Source organism: Eleginops maclovinus, chromosome 17 (assembly GCF_036324505.1).
Source record: "Eleginops maclovinus isolate JMC-PN-2008 ecotype Puerto Natales chromosome 17, JC_Emac_rtc_rv5, whole genome shotgun sequence".
Taxonomy (NCBI): domain Eukaryota; kingdom Metazoa; phylum Chordata; class Actinopteri; order Perciformes; family Eleginopidae; genus Eleginops; species Eleginops maclovinus.
Window position 1 is genome coordinate 1241796 of NC_086365.1, and position 22071 is coordinate 1263866.

A 22071-nucleotide genomic window follows, 5' to 3' on the forward strand; every position below is an offset into this window, starting at 1 on the left:
AATAATGTTTTAGTGCACAGGGAAAGATCTGCTTTTGGAAATGTATTTATTTCCTCCAGTATTAAACCTTTGAGCACGTCACCAAACCATGTAAAAAAATGGCATCTCACCTTCAGGAAACACATCTTTTATTTATTTATTTTTAATGTAATATAAGAAGAAATATGCAGATATAAAAAGAAAAAAATATATCTAAACAAGGAGAAAAATTAGCTGTGAGTAGTTAATTATTATATACATTAGGATTATTGCAATCACAGTATTTTTTGTGGGAAATGTACTTTTACCCCCAGGGCTTCTTGGTGATAAACGAAGCTACATTTTTAGACTTTTCACCCAACATTATATAAGCTGAAGCATACTGCTGTTGTTAATATATTTTATTTGTGTCATGTAAAACGGTGCAAAAAAAGTATCTTAGTTTCTGCTCAACTGATTTAACATTACTTTTCAAATTGAGTCAGAGCAGGAAGTGCACACTGCAAACTCCTTAACATCCCATAATAAGAATCAGTTGCAACAATACTGCCTACATTTGTAATGCCAACACTTTTGAAAAGATATATACAACTTTTTACATTACAACTATCACAGCTTTTAACTCAGTAACATTTAAAATGTATAACTTTTAACGCTTAAACAAAAACATATTTTCTCTAAGTCATTTTTGGGTTCTATGATAAATTAACACATTTTGATTGCATGTTTTGTGCATAAAAAAACCCCAAATACTCAGTCTTTAATCAAAAAGGCTAACAATATTCACATTTAGGAGGGAGATTGTGTTGCATTTGGCTGTAACAAAAGCAAATGAAAATATTAAAGATAATATAATTGAACAAAAACAGCTACTGATGAGTTTTCTGACCAACAACTTGATTATTGGACTACTTGTTTCAGCTCTACATGTGGTAGTGTTTTCATTCACAGTCTTGTTAGTCTAACATAATGTCAGACTGCTTGTTCAGGGCACTAAAGCCAAAAGTAACATTTATCTTAATATTTGTCAGAAACAAACATGTTTCCTGATAAAAACAAAACTTTGTATTATAACATTTATAATAAATAAGTGAGTGTATAGTGCTGTTTGGCCAGAAGGCATCATCCCAGCTTGTTGCAGGACCCAAAACGACATGTTCCCCTTGAAGGCAGAGTCACTAACAGAGGCTTTAACAGACTCCCTACACTTGAAAGCCAAATGAACCAGTCTCATTTGCAATTTAAAACATGTGTGCTCTTTTTCCCATTTCCACATAAAAGGCCCTTCATGCGATATTCATGCCCAGGCAGAGGTGTCAGGTTCCTTCCAGGCAAAGTGTCAAACAGTTTCCGGTTGACCAAGGTCATCCTCTCACTGTCCGCTGGCACTTCCTTTTCTCTGTGAGGACATTAATCTGCTGTAACACAGGAATAAAGTCCCACTGATGTCAGTGTGTTTCTATATGCTTTAAAGATGCGAAACCTATTTTGATAATGCAAGGTGTGCTCTTACGATTTTTATTCACGTCCAAATTCATTTAAAGATGGAAGTCTCCATCTTCCTAGCATCTGGGTAAAACATGTCCTAATAAAAATAGCAAACCAATCAGGTTATAGCAATCAAAAAGTGCTTGCTAGCCTGGATTAGTGGAACTGATCAGCCATAAACATGCTACAGGAACCCATTCAGCCGGATTTGCCATCATTTTATAAAAGTATGGGATTAGAGGTATATTGTTTGGTTTTTGTAAAGTTAAAATGATCAAAACTTCCCAGTTTATAATTCTATTTAACAGTAATTTAATCAGAATCAGAATACCTTTATGGGTCCCACAGAGGGGACATTTGCATTTGTTACAGCAGAAAGAGCCAAAGACAGCTTAATGTTAGCCAAGAAAAAAAAATTACACAATTTACAAAATACAGAAAATACACATCCTGTAACAGTTCTGAGGTATAGCAGCCAGGTATATACTGTATTTACCAGTATTTTAATCAAGCTTCATGTCAGATTTTCTGACTCCCATGATTGTTTGATATGTAACAAGCTAACTTAAGTTTGGTTGGTTTGTTGGTTCAGCCAGATAGCCAACATATACAGTGGTATGCAAAAGTTTGGGCACCCCTTAGGAAAACCACTGCATCAGTTTGTCACTTGCTGAGCTTTTGAAGCAGCAACTTCATTTTAACATATGTTATACCTTATGGTAACAGAAACATCTCAGTAGTGAAATAACTTTTATTGGTCAAAGAGAAACATGTTTATGTGCATTCAAACAAAAATAGGCATGTGCATAAATTTGGGCACCCCTAAGAAATAATTCCATTAATATTTAGTATTGCCTCCTTTTGCTGCAATAACGGCCTGTAGACGCCTCCTGTAGCCACAGACAAGTCCCTTAAGCCTGGCAGGTGGTATTTTGGCCCATTCTTCCACACAAAACGTCTCCAGTTCAGTCAGGTTTCTTGGCCTCCGTGCATGGACAGCCTTCTTCAAATAAATCCATACATTTTCAATGATGTTAAGGTCTGGGGACTGGGATGGCCATTCCAGAACATTGTACCTGTGCTTCTGCATGAATTCCTTGGTGGATTTTGATCGGTGCTTAGGATCATTGTCCTGCTGAAAAATCCAACCCCGGCGTAGCTTCAACTTTGTGACTGACTCTAGAACATTCTTGTCAAGAATCTCCTGGTACTGTAAGGAATTCATGTGGCCCTCAACTTTAACAAGTTTTCCAGTACCTGTGCTAGCCACACAGCCCCATAACATGATAGATCCTCCACCAAATTTTACAGTGGGCAACAAGTTCTTTTCATTGAATGCAGTGTGTTTTTTTCGCCATGCATACCTGTTCATGTTATGACCAAATAACTCAATCTTGGTCTCATCTGACCACAGTATTTTGTTCCAAAATGCTTCTGGCTTGTCCAGATGTGCTTTTGCATACCTCATGCGACTCTTCTTGTGATTAACACTCAGGAAAGGCTTTTTGCACATCACCCTTCCAATGAGCTCTTCCTGGTGCAAAGTACGCTGGATTGTGGAACGGTGAACAACTACACCATCAGCAGCCAGATGTTGTTGTAGTTCTCTGGAGGTGGTCTGTGGCTTCTCTGTGACCATTTTCACCATCCTTCGCCTGTGCCTTTCCCCTATTTTTGTCGGCCTACCACATCTTTCCTTCACACGGACTGTACCTGTGGCCTTCCATTTCACAACTACGTTTCTGACTGTGGAGACAGACAGTTTAAACCTGTCAGATAATTTTTTGTACCCTTCTCCTAATTTATAATGTTGGATTATCTTAGCTTTCAGGTCAGTGGAGAGTTGTTTTGAGGTCCCCATCTTGCCACTCCCTAAGAAAGAACCTAGGCCAGGCACAGCCAGCTATTACCTATGTTAAATAGCCTTTTTCATGATTGGTTCCACCTGTCTTTGTAATTGAAGGTCTAATGAGCTAATCAAAGCAATTTTGTGCAGCAACCTGTCAGCTATAAATCCGTACAGGTGTTGAAATGAATGCTATTTATAAGGGTGCCCAAACTTTTGCACATCCCATTTTTTGCATTTTATTTTATTATAATAAAACTATGTAATGCTACCCTAAGAATTTTGGTCTGGAAAACACTAAAACGTCTACATCTTTGTAGGAAAACAAATGTTGTTGCTGTGATCTTCTATTATAAAGGAAAAGCAAATTGTCATGAAATCTCAGAGGGGTGCCCAAACTTTTGCATACCACTGTACATCTGACAGTTGCTGGAATGGAGTAAATATTTAGTAATTACTACATTCAAAGTAAGAACATCTTTCTGTGGAGCACCATCTTAAATGTAGTCATAAGAGACTCTGAAACACATGGTTAACATTCATACTGACCTAACAGCATCTCAGTTAACCCATGTGTTGTCTTCCTATCAACCTTTATCCGCCCAGATGACTTTTTATAAAGAATATAGTATAAATATTCACCCAAATTAATTTTACACCTTTAAAGCAACTTTATTCCTACTTATAACCACACGTTTTACTCTTCTTTTGATAATTAATGGTCAATATACTTCATTTACACAAAAATTAAACCTAATTTCCCTCAGATGCTTTGTGGAAAACCAAAGTATAAGCAAACCTGTTATTTTTCTGCTACTGACCTAAAATAAACCTTTTATGTTGACATAAAAACATTTGGGAACGAGTCAAATTAGACCCAAAGACAACAGGAAGGTTAACCCTGAACACTTCAACACCGCTGTACTTTGGGTATACTTTTCATTTTACTTGGCAACAATGAAGTGCTGCTGTGGTAGATTGTGTGGACAATACACACAGCAGACATCACTCTGATTAAATACACATCAGTGCGCTCAATGGATTTGTCGTGAGGCTGTTTTCTACTCTTTGTGACGGGTGATAACCTCTTCTTTTGTTTGTTTTTGGAGCAGTCTTGTGAAAGGTTTATTGGGTCAGTAACAGATGCTCAGAGGTGTGAGACGGTCCCCTGTGGTCCAGGAGCCAGCTCATTAATATTCAGAGAGGATGTCAGCTTAGAGAGGCATGTTTAAAAGACCATTCTAGAATTGTAACATAACAATTTTGGACGTCTGTTGTTTCAATCACCATTGTTTATGACTGTTTCTACAACTAAGCATCTCATGGCAGCATGCAGCTCTTCCTGCTGCTCCATTTGCTCCTAACTTCCGTAATTATTTTAATTAAAACGGGTCAATACATTGGATTGTGCCAGAAAAGAACTGGGCTTTGCAATATTGATTCTGGTCTTTTGGGTTAACAGGGCTTTGAGTAATTCTCCTAAAAAATAACTTCATTTCCAATTGCTGCTGTGGTGGTTTGTAACATCATTAATCCAAACGCATTTTGTTCCAGGAGCAGTTCAACCTAATTTGAACAAACAACCGTGTGGAGTGGATTTGGCTCACTGTTATGTAATGAAATAAAGTTCTCATCTGCAGCTGAATATCTGATCATGTATTATAACACAGCCTGTGGTGTAAAGTAACTAAGTAGATTTACTCAAGGACTGTCCAATTTTGAATGTACTTTATTTGAGTATTTAGAAGTTTCGCTACTTTCTCCTTCTTCTCTACTACAAATTCAGAAGTGAATGGTGTACTTTTACTCCACTTCATGTATTTAATCCCTTTAGTTACTTTACAAATCTGGATTAATGATGGTAAATATAATCAGCCCTTAAATCTGACTTTAGTTCACCTGGAGTAAATCCAGCAGCTACCCTGCAGTATACAGAGCCATTCAAACTAGCTGCACCTTTACCAGCTCTGAGAACACTTTAATGATCAATCATTATAAAACATATCAGAGATATTATTCTGAAATGGACCAATCAAACAATGACTACTTTTACTGTCGCTACTTTAAGTACATTTAGATGAGAGTACTTTCTACTTTCACTGGAGGAACATTTAGAATGCAGGACTTTTACTGTGACAGAGTATTCCTACACTCAGGTACTTCTACTTTTACTGAAGTACAAGATCTGAGTACTTCTACTTTTACTCAAGTACAAGAACTGAGTACTTCTACTTTTACTGAAGTACAAGACCTGAGTACTTCTACTTTTACTCAAGTACAAGATCTGAGTACTTACTCAAGTACAAGAACTGAGTACTTCTACTTTTACTCGAGTACAAGAACTGAGTACTTCTACTTTTACTCAAGTACAAGACCTGAGTACTTCTACTTTTACTCAAGTACAAGATCTGAGTACTTCTACTTTTACTCGAGTAAAAGACCTGAGTACTTACTCAAGTACAAGAACTGAGTATTTCTACTTTTACTTGAGTACAAGACCTGAGTACTTTCTACTTTTACTCAAGTACAAGATCTGAGTACTTCTACTTTTACTCGAGTAAAAGACCTGAGTACTTCTGCTTTTGCTCACGATCGGAGTACTTCTCCCACCTCTGAACACAGCTTAGTTGAATATTCGATTCTGATTGTTCAATTTGGACACTTCAGAGGTTTTAAATACTTGCTGATGTCATGACGCAGCACCAGTTGAGCTCTGTGCGGTGGAAACACAACCAGGGCCCAGAAAGGAGAATCAGTTCTGAACCAGAAAAAGCTCCGAGCACAAAGCCAGAACAGGAACTGGTCTGCTGGGTCAGGGGTATCAGCTCTAGCCGTTGGTGTGCCATGGAACGGGGTTACTTTTTCTTGACGAAACAAATCATCTTTCATTAATGCCCGCCTCGTAGCATTGGGAATCTTCCACTCCATTCAGGATATCAGCCCTCCCTGTACTGAGCTGCTCCTGAAGGACTCTGATGTTTGTCCAGCTCCTTGGTGTGCTGACTTCTCAGCCGGGAGAAAACTAACAAAAACATGAACCTAACGGGGATCTGCAGGAATGGCATGTCTGAGCATTCTTTTGGCCTGTAGTGATTGATTAGATCCCTCCAGACTCCTGAAGGACTTAGGGAGAGCATGGGGAGGGGCGGTCACATCATCCCAACAGGCTCCCTCTGACACCATGTTTCAGACGCCAGGGAGAACATGTTACTTGTTCTTTCTGGCCAGACCCAGTTTCTGATCAGATCGCTGCTCCAGTAAATCCACATTCATTTTCTTCCCTGAGGTCCTGTCATGATCCTTGTTTCGTGTCTGTCATGTCTTTGTGTTGTGTGTTTTATTTTGAAATGTTTTCTCTCTTGTGTCATGTTAGGCTTCACTTCCTCTCTGCGTCATTGATGGGGGTCCCGCCAACACCTGCTCTTGTTCCGTTGGGGGTCCCGCCAACTCCTCACCCCGTCAAGTCGGTGGCCCCTCCAACACCTGTTCCGTTGCTGGTCCCACCAATCCATGTCCCTGTCCAGTTGGGGCCCCCGCCGACTCAAGCTCATGCCCCGCCGACTCTAGTTCATGTCCCGTCGGTGGTGCTGCCGGCCCCTGCACCTGCCTCTTCGGGGGTCCCGCCAACGCCAGTACCACCTGGGTTCCCGCCAAAGCCATCTCCTGCCTCTTCGGGGGTCCCGCAGATACCAGTACCAACGGGGGTCCCGCCGACAACAGCTCATGTCCCGTCGGGGATCCCGCCGACTGGTGCTCCTGTCGCCGCGGTGGCCCTGCTGCCTCCTGCTCCAGGTGCTCCTTACTTTCCCCCGGAGCGGTCCCGCCGGCCTCCAGCCCGCCGTCCTCCAGCCTGCCGTCCTCCAGCCCGCCGTCCTCCAGCCCATTGTCAAGAGGCTTTCTCGCCGTCCTCCAGCCCGTCCTACAGCCCGTCGTCCAGAGGCATCTCGTCGTCCTCCAGCCCATCCAACAGCCCGTCGTCCAGAGGCGTCTCGTCGTCCTCCAGTCCGTCCTACAGCCCGTCCTCCAGAGGCGTCTCCCCGGAGCGGTCCCGCCGGCCTCCAGCCCGCCGTCCTCCAGCCCGCCGTCCTCCAGCCCGTTGTCCAGAGGCTTTCTCGCCGTCCTCCAGCCCGTCCTACAGCCCGTCCTACAGCCCGTCGTCCAGAGGCGTCTCGTCGTCCTCCAGTCCGTCCTACAGCCCGTCCTCCAGAGGCGTCTCGCTGCCTTCCAGGCCGTCCCCTGGAGCTATTTCACCGTCCTCCAGGCCGTCCTCCAGGCCGTTCTCAGCAGCTTTCTCGTCGCCTTCCACGCCATCCTCCTGAAGTTTCTCGCTGCCCTTCGGAGCTATTCCGCTGTCCTCCAGGCCGTCCTCCGGAGCTGTCTCGCTGTCCTCCGGAGCTGTCTCGCCACCTTCCAGGCCGTCCTCCAAAACTGTCTCGCCGCCCACCGGAGCTATTCCACTGTCATCTAGCTCGTCCTCCAAAATTCCCTCGCCATGGTCTACGCCCTTGCCTCCGCCCCTGTCTCCGCCCATGTCTCCGGCCTCCGGAGTTCCCTCGCCTTGGCATCCACCCATGTCTCCGGCTTCCGGAGTTCCCTTGCCACAAGCCCTCGTCCATGCCTTGCCCGTGGGCCGTCCGCCCGAGGCACCCTCCTCGTCCTCTGCCTTGCCCCCGGGTCGTCCGGCCGAGTCACCTTCCTCGTCCTCTGTCTTGCCCCTGGGCCACCTGCCCGAATCCCACCTCTGGACCCCCTCCACCCACCCTTTTGGCCTTGGTCATGCGTCCCTCCTCCAGACCCCCTCCACCCAGCCTGTTGGATTTTTTTGGACTTTGTTGGGACGTCTGGAATCCGCCCCTTGAGAGGGGGGTTCTGTCATGATCCTTGTTTCGTGTCTGTCATGTCTTTGTGTTGTGTGTTTTATTTTGAAATGTTTTCCCCTCTTGTGTCATGTTAAGCTTCACTTCCTGTTTCCCTCCTGTGCCTGATTGCGTCATTGTGTTCACCTGTTGCCCCTGTGTTTTTCCTCCCCCTTCCATCTGTCTCTCGTCTTGTGATTACCCATGTGTATTTAGTCCCTGTTTCCCTTTTGTCTGTTGTTCGGTCGTCGTCATTTCTTCCCTGATCTTGTCCATGATACCTGCCTGTTCCTGTCGCCCTTCATGTCTGGAGCTAAGTGGTTTTCGTGTTCTGTGTTCCCCTTGATTCGTGTTGTCGTCAACAGCTTTTCAATCAAGCTCGCTTTTTGTTTGGACCCTTACCTGCTTCCCCTTGATTTACTGCACTTGTGTCCTGTTTCCCCAACCCTGACAGGTCCTCAAATGTCTCGTTGAAGGGCATAGCTGGGATTTTAACTCCAGACCCCTGCACACTTACAACTCGCCTGCAGCATTTTAGTCCCACTCTGCAGTCCCTCCTAAAGGATTGCTATAGAACTCAGTGGGTCTGGTCGGTCCTGCCAGGCCTTGTTTTAACATTTAATGTCCATTATAATTGTTATGTACCGCTTAATGAAAGTAAAGACCGATGCGAAAACAAAAATAAGTGTTGCAATTAACAATCAGACTGTATACAAAACGTCTGGGAGACTTTTTGTATTTATTCTACTATTACAATATTAGTACAGACTATTTATGAATCCGACAAACACACAAAATTAGTAGTAGCGGGGGGCGGGGGGCAGAAAACATAGCTACAGAAAGTAGAAGGAGAAGCCTCGATAAAACTCAGACCTGCATCACTGCACTTTAACTCAGCTTTATGTTTTATGTATGCAATTTAATCTTATTCATCAATTTAAATAAAGTTTCCTAAAGACCAGATTTGTTCCCCCCAGCCAATCGCTCTCCTCCCATCATGCACCTCTCCTGCGCTCACATTCCTCTCCTGGTGAAATCATATTTTCTAGCCGCTGCTGATTTTGTTTGGTCACAGCGGCGCCTTGCATGACAGATGTTTTTCTGGCTGTGAAACAGAACCCCCCCCCCCCCCCCCCCACACGCTCAGACAGTTTGGAGGGTAGTGGAGGTATGTGGACTGTGAGCTGGTCCATCACGCTTCCAGAACCTCTGCAGTCTGTGAGGCTCGTACAGATGTTGGCAGAGAGACCGTCAGAAATCATACTCAGAATAGTAATACTGCTGAAAAATCCTTACCCGTGCTCCAGGTATCTGTCTCTGCCAGTAACAACACAGTACGGAGGCAGAGTGGCAGCAAGGTATGTCTGTGTGTGCACGATTCTCTCAATGGAAACACTCTTGTAAAACAGCAGAGTGGCGTAAAATATAGTTTGTATTTCAATATCAGGACAGTTATTAATTCATAATCGCTGAATGTAACATGACATTGTGACCTCAGTAGACTCTCTGTTGATAAAGCTTTGTGTTCCGGATCTTTCTTTGTTGGTTGAGCCGTAGCTGCTGGGAGTAATAGATAACAGATAACAGGATACAAAAAAGTAACAGTATTTCCTGACAGTAACATAAAGAAAGACGTAATCAGGATGCTGTTATTTTTTTTTTAAATGGGGATTACTTGCAGGATAATTAGACCTAGCATTCAACTTGCTAAGGGACCTCGCAGCCTGTCTATCTTCTGAGGGTCTTCCTTTGTTAATCTACTCTGTGTATTAAACTAAAATAGTCAGCTCAGATTTTATTTCTGCTTTTTTAAACTGTGCTATGTGCTCATGTTTTTCAGTGTTGGTGGACAGGCTGCTGCCTGAATAGGCTTCATGAAAATGACTATTTCTTTCTTCGGGTATTTAGTTTTTGTAACAGATTTTGTTTTAAAGTAACCCTCCCAACCCTGGCTGCAGATGTGAAAGCTTGTCTAACCAAAATGATTGTATTAACAATTAATTTAATAACTTTGTCAGAGTCAACTGGACTGCATTTTCCCTCAGCTTTTTACAAATCATTTATTTACGCCAGTTTAGCAGTTTTGCTTCAGTCCCACAGCTCTCATCAGTCCCATCTGACAGCTAAACACTGTATGCGCAAGTCATAAGCAAGTCTCAAGTCAACTCGCACGAAATTCTGATGAATAAACCCAGTTTCTGCATTTTTTTTTCAAAACTTTTTTTATTGAAGTTTCATAGACATAAGCGTACAAAATGTCATATCAAAGCATACATTTAAGCAGATATTAATAGCTTGCTTAGTCGCCTAACCCATCAAACACAAATACAAAGACCATAAACATTATCACACACTATTATAAAGTTTTGCCCAGAGAGAATAAGACATTTAAAAAAAATAATAATAAAAACTGAGAGTGCAGTGATCAAACAACTCAAAGAAATGCACCCAAGTCACCATGTCCAAAAAGGGAAGAAAAAAAATAGAATAAAAAATAAGACGCTACGAAATTATCTATGGTACATCAGAAGTGTGGTGTTCCTTGATGTAATTTAGAAAAGGACCCCATGTTTTATAAAATCTGGACGCTGAGCCCCTTATGACACACCTTATCTTCTCCATCTTAATGAAATACAAGATGTCTTTTAACCATACAGATTGAGACAGAGAAGAGGGGGATTTCCACTTCAATAGAACCAACCGCCTGGCTAGAAGGGTTGTAAAGGCTATTAGATCTGCCTTATAGCGCGGTAGTACCAAATCAGTGGGGGTGACCCCAAATAAAGCTGTTAGGGCTGTCGGATCAATTGGAATGTCGATACTATTTGAAATAGTTTGAACATTTCAGACCAAAATCCATGTACGGAAGGGCACGACCAAAACACGTGGCTATATGTGGCCGGGGCCTGATGGCATCTGTCACAGGTGGGGTCAATGTTACCATAAATCTAGGAAAGTCTAACTTTGGTTAAATGTGTGCGATGGACAATTTTACATTGCATCAGCCCATGTCTGGAACAAATTGAGGAGGAATGAACCCGGCGTAGAATTACATCCCATAGCTCCTCGGTTATCTCCTCACCCAGGTCCTCCTCCCATCGGTGCTTGGTGTTTTGTAGAGAGTTAGGGCGTAGTGAAGAAATCAACAAATACATAACAGAAATCATTCCCTAAAACAAGGTACAGGCTTCAAAAAGGAGTCAATGGGGACAGAGTCCGGGAAACTGTGGACTTATATTACGGACAAAATTGCGGACTTGCAGGTATCTAAAAAAGTGTGGTCTTAAAAGTGAGTACTTTTCAGATAGTTGTTCAAATGATGCAAATATATTTCCTATATATAGCTCTTTGAAGGTTCTGATACCAAGTGTGGACCAGGAGGAGAAAGCCCTATCCATTACAGATGGAGGGAAGACGGGGTTGGCTGCAATCGGAGCCAGTAGAGAAAAAGATTGTAAGCCAAAGTGTCGTCTAAACTGGTCGCAAACCCTGAGTGTTGATTTAACAATAACATTTTTAGAGTAGGGGGAAAAAGAAAAGTTTAAAGGAGCATGTGCAAGTGCTGCCAAGGAAGCGGGACTAGAAGAGGAGACCTCTACGGCCAGCCATGCAGGAGGAGAAGGGGAGTTCTCCAACCGAGCCTAGTGGTGCAGTATCCTGATATTGGCTGCCCAATAATAACATTTAAAATTTGGTAGAGCAAGGCCTCCCAGAGATTTGGGGCTTTGTAATATAAGCCTGCTAAGCCTAGGTACTTTACCATTCCAGATGAATTCAGTCACCAAATTATCAATTTTATGAAAAATGACTGCGTAAGGAAAATGGGTAGAGACTGAAAGAGGTATGAGAATTTGGGTCAGGAGTTCATTTTAACCGAATTGACTCGTGCCGGACAAGGATAAGTTCAGTAATGACCAGCGCGCAAAGTCGTTCTGTAGTTTTGTCAATAAAGGGGTGAAATTTACTTTAAATAAGTCTGCAAATTTATCCGGGAAGCGAATGCCAAGATAGGTGAAGCCACATGTACTAATTTTAAAAGGCAGAGTGTGCAGGGGATACTTACGGGCTTCTGAGTTCAAAGGGAATAGCTCACTTTTGTCCAAATTAAGTTTATACCCTGATATTTTACCAAACAGGCTAAAAATGTCAAGGGCAGCTGGGATAGAGACAGAGAGATTAGAAACATACAATAACAAATCATCAGCATAAAGGGAGGTCTTCTACTCAACTCCAAATCGCTTAATGCCAGTTATATGAGGGCTTGTTCTAAGGGCAATGGCCAATGGTTCAATTGCAATTGCAAATAGCAATGGACTCAGATTTGCAGCCTTGCCTAGTAGAGCAAGCGAGAGAAAAATAGTCAGAGTAGGTATTATTGGTCCTGACTGAGGCTATGGGGGAGGTATAGAGCAGTCTAACAAATTTCTCCAAGCTGCGAAAAAGGTAGTCCCACTCGATGCGGTCAAAGGCCTTTTCCGCATCAAGCGAAATCACAGCCTACGGATTCTACAAGCATTTCGTTCACATGCGATTCAAACGGTAAATGCTGATAGATTTTACACATCATATGAAACATAGAGTACATTTATTACTGAGTTTATGTCCGAGCGAACAGAGAGATACGCAAAATGCACCGCATTTAGTACGACACAAACTTCTGCTGTGGATTTTCAAAAATAAAATACAGTAAAACTATGGTTGCAGACCCAAGTTTAACAAGACTTTAACAATAAACACAAGGTCATTATTTACACTGTTACATTTACAAATAGCATTGTTTACTCACTCATACACTGTGTGTCTCTGCTGCTACCTAATGGGAGGAATGGTGCTGCTTGTGCTGAGACATCAGTGAAACAATGTCTGGATCCAAACTGGAGAGTTTTAGTCTCATATCACAGTCCACATTGATCCTGTTACGCTGCTTTGTTTTCAGACCAACAAGTGTAGAAAAACCAACTGCACAGTTGTAGGTGGTTGGAAACGGCATCAACAGTTTCAGAGCAGCGTCAGCCAGCTCTGGGTGCTCAGGCTGGACGTGGACCCAAAAGTCCTCAGTGTCCAATCAGATGCGATGTCCACAAGGCTGTCAACCTGTCTTGATGGGAGCTTGGAACTGACGTGTTTGATGTGCGTTTTGTCCCCAAATGGATTCCTGATCCACTCATAGCCTGCATCTAGTTCTGGGAAATATCTTCCCAGCTGAAAGTGAAGGCCTTGCAGATGTTCCTTGAAGGCTGCAACTGTGCCGCCGTCCAGCTCTTCATCTGCAGCGAGGAGAAAATCCACAAGCGTCGGAAAACAGTCAAACTCCTGGCGATCCAGACGGACACACCACACTTCCATCTTGAGGCGTGCGGCTTTAATTCTGTCCTGCACATTGAAGGCGGTGACGGCTTTTCCCTGCAGCGCTAAGTTCAAAGCATTGAGAGCGCTAAAGACATCGGCCAGGTATGCCAATTTTGAGAGCCACTGGAAATCATGCAGTCTGTCATACAGTTCATCAGTATGATGCAAGAATAACATCACCTCATCGCGCAGTTCAAATAGACGGGTGAGAACTTTCCCACGCGACAGCCAGCGAACTTCAGTATGGAAAAGCAGTTTTGTGTGTTCACTTCCCATTTCATCACACAGAGCTTTAAAAAGACGTGTGTTCAGTGCTTTGGTTTTTATTGTATTAACAATTTTCACAGACTCGTCCAGTACTGATTTGAGGCATGGTGGCATTATTTTCACAGCCAGCTGTTCTCTGTGAATGCAACAGTGTGTTGCTGTGGCGCAAGGTGCAACTGCGCGTACGCGCGCTGCCAGTCCCTTGTGTTTCCCAGTCATTGCAGTTGCACCATCTGTGCAAATACCAACACATCGTGTCCAGTCGATATTATTCTGCAGGATGAAATCGTTGACTGAGTCAAAAATGGCTTCCCCTGTGGTGTTGGTCGGCAGGGAACGACAAAACAGAAATTCATCCTGCACACCGCCATCATAAATGTACCTTACAAAACACAGCAGATTTGCCTCATTCACGATATCAGTTGACTCGTCCAGTTGCAGTGTGAAAAACTGGCTTTGGCGTAAACGTGTGATCAGCTGATCTTTCACATTTTCGGCCATGGCTGTTATTCGCTGCTGGACAGTATCATTGGAGAGGGGGACCCTGTTAATTTCGTCGCTTGCTTTCTCCCCAAACAATACATTAGCCATAACCTTGGCAGCTGGTTTGACTAAATTCTCACCTATCGAATGAGGTTTCCCTGTTTTTGCGATGAGAAGGGATACCCTGTATGATGCCTCTGTAGCCTTCGCATTTTCCCCGTCGCAAAAAAATGTGAGGGCGCCTTCGTCATGTGTTTTTTAAGTTCATCACGTTTTCTCTCAAACAATGCTAAAGGTTTCCCGATGTAATCCTTGTGTTTGCTCTCAAAATGACGCTTGAGCTTGGCGGGTTTCATAGCCTCGTTAGCCAACGACTCGTAGCACAAAACACAGTGTGGATTGGGATCCTCTTCATCTCCAGTCCAGAAAAATCCGAATTTTATGTAGTCGCTGTGATATTTTCTCTTCACTTTAGCGCTGGACTTTCCGCGATCAAGCCGAGTTTCACAGCTTTCAGCCGGGTGGTGGTTAGACGGCGAACCGCTCTCCTGGGACTCAGTAACGCACACAAAATCACTTGTCGCTGCGGCTGAACCACTTGTAGTTGCTGGATCTCCTGCATCAGGACGATGCACCTTGACTGTCACGTCAGATTTGTCATTTAATTTTCTTTTAACTGACCCTGTCTTTAGCCATCGATCCATCTTGTCAGTTGACAGCTCAAATTGAGCGCGCAAATCATTTATGACGTAAGATCGTAACCTACGTAGCTACGCTACATCTATGCTACACTCTATACTAGTCATTTTAAGACAGTTTGAGAAACACTTTAAACTTATAATATATTAATTTCAAATGTGACATTTTACCAAAATACTCACGGACCACTAGGGGTCGCTCACGGACCACCAGTGGTCCGGAGCGACCCCTAGTAAAGACTGGTCTAGAGGATCGAAACAATTGTTAAATATAGACGGATCGTTCGGCGGCTCCGCCGTATAAAGAAAGGAGTAAAATCGTTTAAATTGTTCATTAATCTGTTTGGGGTCAGTGGTTATACCTGATGGAGTCTGAATTTTAGGGATTTGATGAGAAGTTGATTTCTGTCTTAATTGGTGAGCTAGTAATTTACTTGCTTTGTCGCCAAATTCGTAGCAAGCACTTCTGGACTTAAACAGCAATTTCTCAGTGTGAGCTGTAGAAAGAACATCAAATTCTGCTTGTCGCAAAAGGCGTTCCTTGTATAGATCTGGTGATGGAGTTACAGAGTAAGTGTCATCAATCTGTGTGATCTGTTCGGTCAAATTTGTCAGTTTCTTCCCCCAGGCTCTACTTTCGTGGGCACAATAAGAAATAATTTCCCCCCTCAAATATGCCTTCAGTGTCTCCCACAGTAATGAAGATGAGATCCTTGGTGTCCTATTCATTTCTAAAAAAAAAAGTTAATCTGCTGGGAAATAAAAGTAACCAAATCTTCATTTGATAACAGACATGTATTCAGTCGCCAGGATGGACGGGCATTATCGCATCCCTTGATTTGCAAGTCCATTAGAACTGGGGCGTGGTCTGATATGACAATAGCATCATATGAGCAGGATAATACCAATGGAATAAGCCGATTGTCAATCAAGAAATAGTCAATGCGTGAGAAGGTGTGATGGACATGAGGAAAAAAAGAGTATATCTTATTGGATGGATTATGAAAACGCCAAGGGTCTGAAAGTGAGAACTCGTCCATAGAGGACCGAATAACTTTAGCAGAGCTTGATAATACTGTCGTTTTGGTGGATGAGCGATCTAATGATGGATTAAGCCAACAGTTGAAGTCCCCCCCTAAAATGCGATGATACCTAGACTGGTCAGGAATTAAGGAGAATACTGATCTGAAAAAGCAACTGTCATCCCAGTTGGGGCCATATACATTAAGTAGAGCTACCAGGGTTCCATTAAGTATCCCAGACACAAGAACATATCTACCATTTTGGATCAGAGGAGATATCTGAGCATGTAAAATTAACTGATTTATGAATCAAGATTGCCACACCTGTGGATCTACTCTGGAATGATGAGTGATACACTTGTCCAACCCACCTCTTCCGCAAACTGGTGTGATCAGATGGTTTAAGGTGGGTTTCTTGAAGAAAGGCAATGTGAACACCCAGATGTTTAAGATGTCCAAGCACTTTGCTACGTTTGATTGGCTGGTTTAGGCCTTTACAGTTCCAGCTGGAGAATTTGATCACCCCTCCACTCTGCCGCGAGGTAGGCCTATTAGGATGGCTCATAGACTGGTGCTGGGTGTAAAATATATATCACTATAGAATATGCTCTGTGAATGAATTCAGATCGTGGCAACCAAGCAATAAACAAAATATTAGAAATGACGTTGTTCAAACGAAATTGTAAACAAACACAACCCTCCCTCCTCCCTTGTAAACAAACACAGTTTGCCGGTCTAGTTTAAAATCACTGTCCATCTTAAAACCCAAGTTTGTGACTGTTGGCTTCCTGTAGTGTTCCAATGGACCCAAGTCAACAGGAGGGGGTTCACATTCCCCCAAACGCAGCTCTCCTCTTGGCAACAGCGACGGTATAGTCGGTGAAAATTGACAGTTTCTTGCCCTGAAAAAACAGAGGGGAGCCGCGGGATGTTTCGCTGGCCCGTCGTAGAATCTCGTTCCGGATATGGAAAAAGTGGACCCTGATGACAACCGGTCGGGGCGGCTCTCCCGTCTTAGGTTTGGCACGCAGGGTGCGAGGGGCTCTGTCGAGTAGCGGGACTTCATCTAGCTTCAGCAGGTCTTTCAATAAGCCGCCGATGAATTCTGTCGGACGCTGTCCTTCAGAGCCCTCGGGCATTCTCACCAGTCGTAGGTTGTTCCTCCTCGATCTCCCCCCCAAATCCTTACATTTGTCCATCAGTGTTTTCAATTAGGCTTTGAGCGCACTGACGGTGGAATCGAGTGAGGAGAGTCGGTCGCCATGATTGCTCGCCGCGAGCTCCAAGTCGTGAAGAGTTTGTCCATGTTCATTTGTCTTTTGCAGCAGTAGGTTCGGTTGCATTCTTCAATTCTGTGCGTACTGAGCTGATTTTAATTCTCAAATCAGATGCCAACGAGTCGATTCTGCCACATATATCCTCCTTTAGTGAATCCAGCATAGACTACAAAGCCCGTAGATCGATGGAATTAGCCGCGCTAGTAGCTTCGCCCAGCAATGGTGGTAGCTCAGTCGGCTGGGGGGCTTTGTTGCGGCCTCCCCGCGTCAACTCGGATTTCGGCTTTACAGAAGACATTGGTGAATTCAAAACGCAATACCAGCCCAGCACACTGATAAGCAAATAAAATTGAGTCAGCTAGTATAAAGAAATGGTGATGAAGGGACTGTTTATAGTTGAAATTTGTCACAAAGCGACAGAGCTGTGAAAAGCACATCTCACATGTTCGGTGTTCGGCTCCGCCCCCCCCCCCAGTTTCCGCATTTAAATCAGTTAAAAGACAGTGGTTATGAAAAGTTGAGTTTTAGTTTCCACATTAACGTTAATGTTTATTTTCAACCCAAACTATGATCTTCATTACATACACAGTTAATCATTTGAAATCTAATTTAGACCCATGACAATTAAATTAGATTAAAAGTAACCCTGGAACTGCAGACAATATAGCTAGGAATCAAAAGTCTGTTCAAAATATGAACATGATGACATTTGAAACCTAGCGTAACATAGCTTAAACTTAATGTTAGCTTTCTCGCTAACATTTGACTAGCCAATAAGTTAGCTAACGTTAAAACACATTCATGTACATTTCTTTTTGTGTTTTTTTTGTGTGTCAGAGATTTATAAGCTGCAGACCCTGCATACAGCTGTTCTTTTCTTTCTAGCGTCATCAACAATACATAATCCTTGAATCCAAACTTGATTATTTTTTGACTAACGTTAGCCACCTCCACACTGTTAGCTACCAGCAGGCCGACATGTAGCAGCTACATAGCCAGATGCTTCAAAACAGAGGCAACTATTGAGTTAACATTGAATTTACATTACCTGGATGACCAGAAACATGACGCTAATCCTGCTGAATGTTTAATGAGCCGCTGTTTTAACATTCCACCGATGAACTTTCAGAAATGTTGATAAGTCATTGTTGTGTTTCTCAATTATATTTCATCTAATAAATTAGTTAATATCAAAGTCATTGTGTTGTAACCCTACTGTATACATGAAATATGTAATGACCTGTTCTAGCTTCTTTATTTAGCCAAACAGTCCAAAAGACAAAATCAACATGATGCACTGCAGGACCAATCTTTATTTTAAGGGTCCTCTCTTTCTTTTAAATGAACTTTTCAGACGTGAGATTTTACTAATACAGTAATAGTATTGTCAACCTAGAAAACTGAACCACTCTTAACAGTTTCATTATATTTATTTATAATCTAGTTTCTCAGTTAATTTTATTGGCCTTTATTGGTATTGAATCTCATAAAATCACGTTTTAATTTTCCTCTTGGATGTTCTTCTGGACCCTCGGAGAAGGAGTAAATGGTGATGCAGCGGTGTCTTCAGGCATGTACCTAACAGAAATGACAAGAAACATATAACTGAAGAGCAAGTGTGTTATTCAGGAGGTGTGTTTGTGTCTTCAGGAGCTTTAGATATATTTTTACATACAAGTGTTTTTTTAAATTGAGCTGTGTACTACAATCAGATTATCAATGAACAGTTCTCCAACATTAAAATATCGGTTTTTATTTGAATAATATTGAACTGATATCAAACATTAATGTAGCATCATGCTGTTTGGTTGTCTCTCTGCAAAAATTACTTTTACAATGTTTTTTTAAAGACAATATCTGGAGACAAAGGTTAGCAGTTCTTTCTCTTTATATAACTCACCCGATAACTAGCAGGCAGGTGAGTGGTAGACGTCAGGCTCTCAGCTAGCTGCCTTGATAAACACACTTAATTCAATCTCTACAGAAACATGAAAACCATCAGGCTGTTAGTCTTGGTTAGTCGTCACTCGTGTGTTGAAAAGACTAAACCCATTATTTACAGAATTAGTTAACAAACTTGCAGCTAGCTAAACATGGTCTGCATTTCACATTGTAACGCCTTTGCGTTGTTTTACGAACGTCAAAACAACACATATAGATTTATAACTCACCTTTTATTCTGCCATTTGGAATATGCTTTCCCCCGGAAGCCCTCTGGCACGCAGAAACTCCGTTACCTCCTTCATTGTTCAATAGTGCATTATGAGAGTCTCTCACTGAAGTTGGGCCACTACAGGAACCCGTACTTCTGTCTTTAATCTCAGAATTTTGACTTTTTTTCTCAGAACCAAAAAAAATAAATAAAAATGTCACATCCCCCAAAAGATTTTTTTCATGTGGCCCTTATCCTCTTCCGTACATGTAACAGGTCAGTTGTCCTTCTGTTTATACCAACTCATCCAATGCAAACTGTCTGCTGACACGTCACATTCTCAGAGGAGGTCCACAGAAAACATGTTGAGGAATTCAGTAAAGGAGACCTCTGGGATTTCTGAGCTGGCCATTTACAGTCAGCGAGTCTGAGCAGCAACCCTGGTTTGACTTTCATACAAAACAAATGTTGCATAATTGTATTATTGTAACAATCTGCTGTCTCTGCCTTTTTCTTACTGGCAGCTGTACTTGAAATACTCCCAAGCTGCATGGGTTTATGGGATGGAGGTCTTGCTATTAATTCAAAACAAACCAGAGACATAAAACAGTTAGTTTGAGTTCATATGTGGAGCGATCTCTCTGGTTCCACATTCCAGGTGTCCAGCCATATTCATGTCCTCTTGGCCCAACACAGGGGCATTGAGACATCCAAACAGGGTGTGTGCTGTGGAGGCCGAGTCTGTGTGAGGTTGATGTTGACGGCTGGCTGAGAGGCTCTAAAGTGGCCTGTGTTAAGGACTGCCTTGTGTGGCCACCGCAAATTACAAGTCTCAGAGGTGAAAACAAACTGTCTGCTGTGGAGCGGTCAGCGGGGATCAATGAGGCAGTGTTAGCACACCTGCCTCTCATCATTAACGGGACGACTGACTTTGGCTCGGTGGACAGTGATGGGCAAGTTACTTTCAAAATGTAATACAGTACATATTACTTATTACTGTCTTTTTAAAGTAATAAGTTACATTACAATATTACTGTCACTGAACTGTAATGTGTTACACTACTTTTGCATTACTTTAAGTTACTTAAATAACTGCTAAAGTTTGGCTTTAAATGGTAAAATGTAGGTTTATTGCAGCTCAATAATTAAAGCTATCTATCTATCTGGCAGTACATGCTGAACATTAGGGAAAGAGCTAGAAGTTAAACTCATGCTCCGTTTCAGTGGGCTGAATAATATACCGGTAACATGACGTCTCTGTGTGTTATTAATAACATGTTAGTGGAGCCTCTGCACGGCCCTGTGACCTGCTGTATATGAACGAGTCTCTATTCAACGTTAGCTCACCTTGTCATTGGTGTGTTTACGGGGATTTGGCTGACAAGCTTTCTAAAAGCCGGCGATTCCACAGAGGACAGAGGCTGCAGATCTTCAACACTCTGCCACGAGTCTCTGAACTTCTCTGGGTTCAAGCAGCAGACCCAGAGAAAGTGACCTTCTGTTGCTTCGGCCTGCGCGCTCTCCTGTCTTTCTCTTTGCTTTTCTCGAGCCTGCAGCGAGTCTGTTTCTGCAGCCCTCTTAACCAACAGCAAACAGGCTTACTGAGACACTATTCTACCTGCACAATTATTTCTCTGGTGTCGGAATGTCGCGCGATGTTTGTGAATTCTTTAAAAAAAAAAAAAACACCACATCATTTCGGGTTGAAGTGTGTTGTAACAGGTATTATATTGCCCCCGAAACCCCAGAAAACACTGTCACACACCAGCTGGAGAGACACACATCTCTACAGCCTGGAGCAGGTTCCTAATCCTGAGCTTCACAATATAGAAATCATTATTAATATCAGTTAACTCAATGTAAGAAGAAAAGAAACAGCGTCCACTGCATAGACCAGGGGTGGCCAACGAGTCAGAGACAAATAGCTAATTATTTGACTGTGTTACTGCAAAGAGCCACCTCATACACACATGCTGGATGTATGTCACCATGTTATAAATATCCCACAGCAGTGATGTCATTATAAATGCGTGTGCCTGCGTGCACTAGGATGCTATTGTGAGCACGCGCAGAACAAACGGTCAGTGAGCTCCCAGACCAAAGAGACGATGGCTGTCTGTCATTTTTGTCCCGTGAATATTAGTCACTAGAAGGTGCTAGCTAACCACTTTGGTGACTGTTATAAAGATAGACTGCTGCAGAAATGTCTAATGTTACAGGTTATGGGCCCAGGTCACGCAGGCGAAGGTGGTTCAGACTTTTATTTGACGGTGATGAGAAAAATTACGGACTCTGGTGAAACGAGGTTCCTCGCGCACATGGAGTTGCGTGGCGTCCAAGAAGTTATCTTGGAGGACCCGCAGATAACTGAGGAAGACGAAGCAGCTCTCGTGGAAGATGAGGCAAAGAACGGAGAGGCATATGCAAATCTAGTGCAATGTCTGGACAACAAGAGTTTGTCATTGGTAATGAAGGACGCGAAACATGATGGAAGAAGAGCACTGGAGATTCTTCACGAGCACTATGCGGGAAAGGACAAACCCTGCGTTGTGAGTTTGTATTGTGAAATTTCCTCACTCCATAAGGCTAGCAATGAAACGGTCACTGACTATATTATTCGATCAGCGACTATATTCACGTCATTGAGAAGAGCA

The 22071-nt window shown here is 42.8% G+C and overlaps 1 protein-coding gene across 1 annotated transcript; it reads right to left on the minus strand.

Moving 5' to 3' along the window:
• Positions 1 to 6772: 6772 nt before the first annotated feature.
• Positions 6773 to 14972, minus strand: LOC134879500 (uncharacterized). The gene is given in 4 exon segments (XM_063906046.1): positions 6773 to 7457; positions 7507 to 8037; positions 13550 to 14490; positions 14493 to 14972. Coding segments are annotated over 4 exon segments (2637 nt in total).
• Positions 14973 to 22071: the final 7099 nt, after the last annotated feature.